The sequence below is a fragment of the Abramis brama genome (genome assembly GCF_963993115.1).
Source record: "Abramis brama genome assembly, chromosome: 10".
NCBI lineage: Eukaryota > Metazoa > Chordata > Actinopteri > Cypriniformes > Leuciscidae > Abramis > Abramis brama.
Window position 1 is genome coordinate 29,096,408 of NC_139972.1, and position 9,910 is coordinate 29,106,317.

The 9,910-nt window shown below is 36.8% G+C and overlaps 1 protein-coding gene across 2 annotated transcripts; it reads left to right on the top strand.

The window, feature by feature from the left end:
* Positions 1-1,635: 1,635 nt before the first annotated feature.
* Positions 1,636-8,234, top strand: LOC311091336 (sialoadhesin-like). Of its 2 annotated transcripts, XM_084127229.1 has the most exons (18): positions 1,636-1,730; positions 1,938-1,989; positions 2,972-3,352; positions 3,535-3,822; positions 3,908-4,201; positions 4,675-4,710; positions 4,819-5,160; positions 5,258-5,554; positions 5,738-5,840; positions 6,435-6,476; positions 6,590-6,616; positions 6,705-6,764; positions 6,868-6,912; positions 7,046-7,072; positions 7,211-7,255; positions 7,353-7,421; positions 7,525-7,543; positions 7,657-8,234. In XM_084127229.1, exons 2-18 carry the CDS (start codon positions 1,953-1,955, stop codon positions 7,687-7,689), a joined length of 2,145 nt encoding a protein of 714 aa, XP_083983355.1. In that variant the 5' UTR covers positions 1,636-1,730; positions 1,938-1,952; the 3' UTR covers positions 7,690-8,234. The 2 variants fall into 2 exon arrangements, with proteins under 2 accessions (XP_083983355.1, XP_083983356.1); XM_084127230.1 differs by lacking the exon at positions 1,636-1,730 and having other exon boundaries at positions 1,962-1,989; positions 2,975-3,352.
* Positions 8,235-9,910: the final 1,676 nt, after the last annotated feature.

Below are 9,910 nucleotides of genomic sequence, written 5' to 3' on the forward strand. Positions count from 1 at the left end.
AAACTGTTGTATAAAATCAATGTCACATTTTAAATCGTGTGGATATTCAGGAAACATTGCATTCTTGCTCGTATAATATGATCAACATTAAAAACACTGCTGGATATCAGCCTGCAGTTTGATCGCAGATTTAGTAGCACAGATAGCGCAAACGGCTCGTGGCAGAACACAGACCGGCTGAACAACACTTTAATTTAAGTAGAAAATCTCAAATGAAGATCGCTAAACTCCAGCTTACTGTGTTTTCAGATCATCCGCGCTTCTTCAGCAGTGTAGAGAGCGCGCGCGCGCATGGTTGCCAGATACTATTGAAAAGACCGTGTAGAAAACGTGTTCTTTTAACAGAAAAGCTCTGACTGGGGGTTTAATTATTAAAATCTGGCAACCGTAAGCATGAACGCTCGTAAAAAAGTCAATGTGTTGTCTCCTTTATTTGACACAAACAAGTGGTTTTGGTTAAGTTTAAAAAAAAAATTAAACATTTCAGTCTCGTCTTTTTTCGTCAACGCTATTGCATGTGTTGATATAGTCACAGTTATCGTTTAGTGACGTGGGTGTCGTCTCTCATCGTCTCGTCTTAGTCAGGGGAAAAAAGGTCGTCAACGAACATTTTTCGTCATAGTTTTCGTTAACGAAATTAACACTGCAGTTTACTTTATTTTGCTATCCTCACTTACATAAATTAACTATAGTGTCCTGCACCCACTAGTAAGAAATAAAATATATATATATATATCTGGTGTCTGATTAATTTTTGGTTTGACTGTTGGTGCAATACCATGCCCTATACCATACTGAGGCTAATTTAGATAGATGATAAATGGAACAAACCCATGTAGGATCCATATACCTCAAAAACCCATTTTGTGCTTACATTGGCCCCACCATGAAATGTTGGCTGGAATGTGCATGCACAACTGGTCTACTCTTGAACCAGTGAAAAAAAAAAAAAAAAAAAGTAATCCAGCAACACTTGTGGCAAGGGGATCTGTAATAAATTCTAAAAACGTGTTTCGGCTTGAGAACCTTCTTCAGGGTATACAACAGACACAATGCATCCCGCACTGGTAATTTTTTTTTTTTAATTTATTAAAGCTTCCCTTACCACAAGTGTTGCTGGATTCCCTTTTTTGCATTTTTTTTCCACCTACAGTACAGTGGGTAAAGATCCTAGGTCCAGATCCTACCATACTAACTAGGCTACTCTTGAACCAGAACAAATTATTTTTTATCTAATACACCTGAGCATAAAGCAACATCACAGACAGGCATTAAAACTTGGGGTTTTGGTGATTTCAGGATACTTTTAGGACAATTTTTTCTTTATTTGCATCTAAAGGTTATGTCAAGTTTATCAAGAAAATACTGCTTCAAAACAAGACGCCAAATGTGTTACCTCGGTAACTTGAAGTAACTAGAGCTTGAAAAAATTGATTATATCAAGATGTATTGTAGGGTGTAGACTACAGTAGTCTCTGTTGGCTAAGACTGCCCATAATTTGTTCATGTTGTAAGACTGTGTGCACGACTGCAAGAAACAGCCTTATTTGGAAGAAAATGTAAAAAAATATCCCTCTATCTGTGTTCTTCTCTAAACCAGTACGTTATAATAAGAGTTCACGCCTCCTTAGAATCATTCTCAGAAAACGAACAGTGCTTTTGTATTTCTCTCAGTCTCTCACATTTTTTCTTACAGTCCACTTCTTTGCTAATGAGACTGCATTAAGTAGGTAAGAATGGAAATCAAAGTATACTAAATATTGTATATATATTGTAATAAATGTAACAAGAATTAAGGTTTCAGAATTTCCATTTAGCCCAGATTATTCTGGGTGGTCAATACTCCACTGATTTCTGTTGTTAATCTATTGGACAGAATATGTTCTTGCCTTTATTTTTTTTTGTGCACAACAAAAAGTTGTTTGTTTTTACTTAAGGGCAAACCCAGGAACATGATGGGACCTCTGCTGCATAAACTGCTTTTACAAGGTATATAATCTGTTTCCTTCTCTTCGTTTAGTTAGTGATGTCTGTCTTGAGCATTTCAAAAATACAGCAATTTGTGCTGTATTTAGTGTGTAAATATTGTTTTCATATTGGATGAGTTGCAGTTGAACAATGTTAAATATTGCAGTGTAATGTACAGGTACAGGCCATCATACACACAATTACAGTTGGAAATATGCAAGGTTGTTTTCCGAATTCCCAAAGTATATGTCAATTTAAATCTTTGTAAACCCAGCCAATCTGCACAATGAAAGCGTCCACTTAATTTTTTTTACATATATGTACGTGTGTACAGTACATACATAAACCACAAATAATTCCATATGTAAACAATAATTCATGCATTAAATACAGCAGAAACTCCTGCAAAAATCAACATATTTTAAACACTCCCCAAACATCACTAATTGCACTTTACAGCAATTAGATGTTGCCTGGCATTTTTTGTATACAAATTGAAAACAATGTCAAGCAAAAAGCAAAACAAGCATTTTGAAATGTGTGTATTTTATATAATCAGGGGAAGGGGTTTGTGTGGATGATTTTTGCCTTACCTGTGGGCCCCGTGATATCATGCACAATTCACCCCAGCAACGGGCACTGTCTAAATGTCATGGGGTGATTTTTTAATTCATTTATTAATTTATTCTTTACTATCTGACATATGGTATCCAGTCCTCACAAATTAGTGGAAAAGTCATTGAAATGTTTTGGTCAGAAAGTGTGGGAATGTTCTTTACAAGTTTATATTCATTAGTTTTATTAATTACACAAAATGTGTCAATAGATAAACCGGTTCTTTGTGTATTAGCATGAATTAGTTGACATCATTTTAAAAGTAATATACATATAACCTAAATATACAATCCCATTTTGAGAGTCTTTATGCATTAACACCAATATTTTTGAAAAATGACTTTATCTTCCATTCAGCTATTAATGTTCTCCAACTTTTGTCCCACAGCAGTTCTTCTGTATGTTGCTTTAGCATGGGAAGTGAAAATGCCAAAAGACATTCATGGTCTCCAAGGTTCCTGTCTGGTTATACCATGTTCTTTCTCTTACACATCGTATCCACCCAAAGACCCACACAGAGTTGTGTGGTATCAGTGGGTCTCTAGAGGTTATCCTTTAGTTTATGATCCATGGTCTCCAAATTATGTAATTGAGAAGTTCAGATGGAAAACTGATTTATATAGACCATCAAGTTGGGATTGCAGTCTGCTGATCAATAACCTGGAATATTCCCACCATGGAGAAAAAATATATGCATGGATTGACCCTGAAAATGTTGGATGGCGCACCTATGCATTTTATGATGTCACCTCTACAATTCTTGTTGATGGTAAATATTCTTGGAATAATATTCTTCTAGTTTAATATTATTGTGATTGTACAACTGTGATTGGAAGTGTTGGTCAATAATGTTCAATTACATTAGACAAAATATGCTTCTCTCAAACTGACTTGCTTTTAACTTTTTTATAATTTTTTTAATTCTAATTCTAATGTATCTGTCAACTGTAGCAAGTCCACCGCAGCCCAGCATTATTATTTATGGAGGTGACAGGACGGGTGACACCATTACAGTAGTATGTTCGACTTTCCACACGTGTCCATACAGAAAACCAAACATCATTCTGAGCGGTACTGAAGGATCTGATCAAATAAAGGAGAATGAGATTAAAGACGGCCTGTGGAAAATCACTCTGACACGCACAAGTGTCGTAAAAGCAGAAAGTTTAACTATTAAGTGTTCTGTAACATATCATGGTGGCAAAACAGTGACAACTACAAAGGACAAAAGCGCACAATGTAAGTGAACACAAATATGCGTTGTGCTGTTAGATATAAGTTCACTTTAAATGTCACCATTGGACCTATTTAATTTCAATTTCAGGTGTTCATCATAGAATAACGATTGAGCCTGTAGTGGCAGATGTCACAGAGGGCGTCGCAAAGAACTTCAATTGTTCGGTCTATCACTCCTGCCAGAGAGAGACTCCAACCATCACATGGAACTATGAGAACATGCAGATCTCAACGAGGAGCAAAACACTCTCTGGTTTAAATCGGGTCACCTATTCCAACATAACCTTTCTGGGTTCAAAAGACGACCATGGGAAGAAATTGATTTGCACTGCAAAATTTTCTGGAGGAAACATTGAAGCTTCTGTTGTATTACATGTGCAGCGTGAGTAATTGGCATCTGTAATGTAACACTAACCTGAACAATAGGATATTGACTACTGTGGTTGCTGAATACTGAAGTATGTTTTTTAACCTTCAAGGGTTATTTCACCCAAAAGTGAAAATGATCCCATAATTTACTTACCCTCAAGCCTGGTGTATATGACCAATCCCCTGGAGCCGTATGTATACTTTTATGATGGATGAATACGCTTTTTTGGGCTTCAAAATCTCAGTTACTAATCACTCCCATTACAAAGCTTGGAAGAGCCAGGATATATTTTTTATATATATAACTCCGATTATATTAAAGAAGAAAGTCATTTACACCTAGGATGGCTTGAGGGTGAGTAAATTATGAGATCATTTTCATTTGTGGGTGAACTAACCCTTTAAGGCTCAAATGTAGCATTTCATTTAAACCAAAAATCTTGATAAATCTAAGCTTATTGATTTTTACTGATTCTACTCTTACAGAGTATCAAAAACCAGCGAGTCCAATCCAGAATGAAAGTATGTTTTTTTTTTTTTCGTATAGCTATTCTCACATTTAAGCTAATGACAATGACACTTTTAGTTCTGTAATAATATTGATTAATCCATTATATGATATCATTTAAGCTCATTTCCAATATGAGGCAGATGTGATGCCCAAGATCACAGCGTTGACTCGTTCCTGTGTGGTAATACCGTGCAGTTTCAAGATGGAAGAAGAATATGTCACTCGACTTCGCGTTCTTTGGGTCACCAAAAAAGGGGGCTATATGTTCCACACTGACTCACATGACGTCTTAGACAACTTCAAAGGCCGCACAAGGCTCCTGGGAAACCCGGATGAACAGAACTGTACTGTGGAGATGGATAAAGTACAAACTCATGACAATGGGCCATTCTGCTTCAGAGCAGAAAAAGAAAACGAGAAATACGGTTTCAACAACAGCTGTGTGTTCATTATAATGCGGGGTGAGGAAATATAACCACTCATTTATTGGTTATAAAAATGCTTTTAAAGATGCATCACATCTAATAATATAACATCTTTGTGTTTCTTGTTAAAAAGCTTCTCCTGACAAGCCTGTGATGTCATCCCTCCCTGAAGACATCGATCCCGGGACACGCGTCACCGTCAAATGCTCAGTCAACCACACATGCCCCTCTCACCCTCCCAAAATCAGCTGGAGCGTCCCAACAGCCCGAGAAACTATCAGCCACAATCACATGGGTGAAGGCGTCTGGGAAACAGTGTCCGATGTGACCTTCATTCCAACTGGATATGAAGAGAAAGATGAAATTGTCTGCAGTGCCAGCTTTTGGGGTGGTAAAACACAGAGTCATACTGCCATCCTGAGTGTTAAGAGTGAGTATCGACTGATACAGTTACATTCAAGACCTTTTTGAGGATCTCTGTATACATTAATGAGTTGGGCTTGTGCATGTTAGACTCTTTTGTCCATTTTTTAATGTGACTGGTCAAACAGAAACTGTACTTCATGATGTGTGAGAGATGTGACTAATCCTTTTAACAATAATATTATCATAGGAGTTCAAGTGGTTGGATTTGGGCCTTATGTCATTGCTTCTTCACTTGTGTTCATCCTCATTTGCATACTTGCTGGAGTCTTCATTTATAAAAGGCAACACAGGTTTGTATTTTTTTTTTCTTTCCTTTTTTTTTTTTTTTTGTTGTTGCTTATACTGATTCTTCAAAATGTCTGGTTTCTGCTTAAAACTTTAATTTTGCCATACTTTTTCAGACTATGTCTGGCAGCAATTATCAGATCACCCTAAAATTTTCCAAAATTTGGCAAAATTCTCTCAATAATCTTGAGAGAGTCCTTGTCAAAAGTTACTTTTTTCGATATATTAAACCTGTACTCATGTAATGCATCAGCAAATCTAATGATGTGGTGGTCACCAAACCTGAAGTGATGCTGTATCTTAGCAGTATTTTAAGGGATTGAAACAAATCTTTGTATATGTTATCACCATCATGTCCTGATGGTACTTGAGAAGTTTGGGCACCGCAACACCTTCCAATCAGGAACTTTTTCATTTAACTTTTGAAAGAATCATACTACTGGTATATTTGAATTCATGAAGACATACCAAGTACATGGATACCAATTCTATCCAGTTCAATTTATTTGTAATGGATCTGCCACTGCTATGCTTAATTGCTGTTTTTATCAGTCAGCACTAACAACTTCTCACTATCACACTGTCATTATTGATTGTAGAAAAACTCCTCATGATATCCAAGAGTCACGATCTGAACAAAGGTATGTAGGACATATTGCACTCATTTAATCAGTGTTCACATTAATTCATGTTAAAAGCTAAAATCCTCTGATTTCTAATACATTAACAATTTTAACCATATTCTCTGATGCAGGAGATCAGTTTGGAACAGATTCTCAAGGTTGGAGATTTCTTTACTGAACTTATCTTTGTATCTTAATATTTGTTCATAAGGCTAAATTAAAAATATCCAACCCCCATCCCCCCAGTAATTTTAATATGCCTGAAGGAAGAGCAGCTTGGAATAACAGGGGAAACCGTGATATCGGGCAAGTAAAACGCAAAAAGCAAAAAAATAAAAAAATAAAATAAAATAAATGTTACTGGTCCAAATCTGTCCAATGCACTAACTAGTACCTGAACTATCTACAGGTACACTGGAAATGCTCCTGAAAGACCACTGAGACCTGAACAAAGGCAGGTTAAATATAATTATAATATTACAACAACAACAACAACAACAAAAAAGACATAATCTAAGCACAAATTATTTTTGTTATCATGCTATTTAAACATTACATGACTATTTAAACGTCACTTCTCTCAACAGACGGAGCATCTGGAGCCGATTTTCTAGGTAATCAATATTTACATTTTCTGTTTATTTTGTGTCATGAGTTTCATTATTAAATGATAAAATCCTCCAATCTGGTAACACTTGATTCTCTCTCTCTCTCTCTCTCTCTCTCTGTCTGTCTCTCTCTCTCTCTCTCAGACACCAATCACCAAGAACCAATGCAAATTTGAGAGCAGAATACAAGTCATTATTTTATTTAAAAAAAAATAAAATAAAATAAAAACCTCTTCCTATACAAATAACCAAAGCGGCATCACTGATGAACCTTCTCTCTTCACAGGGTAAACAACACATGTACTGTGTCAGGAAACAAGCCTTTCTCCAAACCTCATATTCCATCACCAAAGAGGTACAGTGCATTTGAACCACATATGAATCCCTCAAGGTCATTTCATTATATTCACCATACACATAAAATAATTCTACAATCTTTTTTCCCCTATGCATCTCAGTGAGCCGAAAACCTACCAAGTGAGTACATTTATCACTTCATCTAATTTCTTATAGCATGAGAAAACACAATCGATTTCTATGATTAATATGCCATTGACTGATCTTTGTTTCTCTTTTGATTTTCCTCTAAGGGTTATGATTATGACCTATATGGAAATGTCTGATGAAAATGTTAAATCAACAGGGCCGTACCCTAGAAGTAGAACATGCGCTCTGAATTTGAGTCCAGTTCGCATCATTTCCCCATCCTGTTCCTCCTATTTTCTCTCTCACTCTGTTCAACATTGTCTTTTTTTTTGTTTTTGTTTTTTCAAATGACAACAATGTAAAACTGATGTACATTGATATAACAATATATATATTTATATAAGTTTCTGAATTTAACAAAAAAATAAGTTATAAAAAGTTATAATCTTAGGCTTCAGGAAGAGTTTATTTTAGAAAATTAAATGCATAAAGTTTCTGAGTCTGTAGTTTGTATTGACTTTAACATTATTTTAACATTATTACACAACCTAAGCACTTAATCAATCCACAGACCATACCTTTTGTATTAAAGCCAAATTAAAGTTTTTGTGAAATGTATTGCTTGAAAATGTAATTATGCTTATGTTATCTTTAAAATAACTAGATGTACCGCATGGCGGTACAAAATATGACCGCCGCTCAGGCCTGCACTGGCTTTCCACAAAAATAAATGACGTGGAGCAATTTGGCTGTATTGCGTGTTTATGTATATACCTAAAAAAAGTAGTAGTATGTGCATGTCTGTCTGTGTGTGTGTGTCTGTGTGTGTGTGTATGTGTGTGTGTTTGTGTACGTGTGTGTCTCTGTCTGTGTGTGTCTGTGCGTGTATGTATGCGTGCGTACATGTGTGTGCGCGTGTGTGTGTGTCTGTGCATGTGGATTTGTATGTGTGTGTATGGGTGTGTGTCTGTGCGTGTGGATGTCAGTGTGTGTGCATGCTTGCGTTTGTTTGTATTCCTGCATGTGTGTGTGTGACAGTATCATCCTAAACCAGCAACCCTTCGCTCAACACCACCATCTACAGGCCGATGAGTCTACAGTCACTAAATGTGCACATAAATGAATTTATTTTATACCCCCCCCATGGATGAAATTCTACGAAACTTCACATACCCCCAGAGGATGTCAAGTTAATCATACACATGAAATATGGTGCAGTTCTGAACATCTCAACTGAAGATAGGGGCGATTATAGCAGAATAATATTGCATTTTCATTTTTTATGGGAGGGGCGCAAATCACAAATGAGTGATTATGGGCTAGGTTGATGTGGGCCCTTAACCCCTTAACGCCTGAATTTATATAGCTGTATATATAAAAAAAAATTATGTGTGTTTTTGCCTTTAAGTAGATGGTAAATAATGTTGAGATTATCAATTTCACTTTTGCACAACAAATAAATAGAAATTTTGGTATGTTGCAAATTTGCGACAACAGGCATTTAGGGTAATTTTTTTTACAAAATGGTTAATAAAACACATTTTCCCATCTCAGGTATGCAGATTTTATTCATGGCACAAAGTTGTTAGAACTTATAAACTTTAATTGACATATTAATGAATCTTGACAACAGCAAGAAACAAAACACTCTCCTACTCCCTAACATTGACAGTATGACAGTAGTTTTTATACATTCTATGTTACACTCTGTTTAACTCTTTCCTTGTTTCTCCAGTGCATACATTATATATTCTTATAGTGTTATATCCTAACATGCTATTTTTTGTGGGAAAAAAAAAAAAAGAAAAAAACCAGTGCGTGCAAAATGTTCCTAGGTATGTATCGAATGTGCACAAACAGGCATTGGGGGAAAACACACGCGATCTCGCCTGCAGTCTGAATGGAAGGGGTTTGTTGCAAATTCGCGACAGTGGGCGTTAAGGCGTTTTATGGCAACATACCATAAAAATTTATTCATCCTCGGTGCCACGGTTCAGGTAGTTATTTAGGAAAAACTGCATTTTTTGGGTTTGGGGGGGGCCAGTGCGGGGGGGGGAGTGGCCCCCGGGGACCAAACGAAATTTTTCCGTAAAAGTCTATTGGGGCTACATGCCCACCAAATTTCATGTTCCCCGGTGTTTCGGTGTCCCTGGTATCGTTGACGAAAAATTCACGGGGGCCCCAGCGCGGGGGGGGAAGTGGCCCCCGGGGACCAAACTAAATTTTTCCGTAAAAGTCTAGTAGACCAACATACCATAAAAAATTCTTCATCCTCGGTGCCACGGTTCAGGTAGTTATTTAGGAAAAACTGCATTTTTTTGGGTTTGGGGGGGCCCAGCGCGGGGGGGGGAGTGGCCCCCGGGGACCAAACAAAATTTTTCCGTACAAGTCTAGTGGGGCTACATGCCCACCAAATTT

What these genes read in the sequence shown, in the direction of transcription:
- LOC311091336 (XM_084127229.1), top strand. Translation starts at nt 1,953, where the DNA reads ATGATGGGACCTCTGCTGCATAAACTGCTTTTACAAG. An exon ending in GAGTCCAATCCAGAATGAAA is followed by an intron (nt 4,711 to 4,818) that starts GTATGTTTTTTT and finishes ATATCATTTAAG; the next exon opens with CTCATTTCCAATATGAGGCA. An exon ending in ATCTGGAGCCGATTTTCTAG is followed by an intron (nt 7,073 to 7,210) that starts GTAATCAATATT and finishes TCTCTCTCTCAG; the next exon opens with ACACCAATCACCAAGAACCA.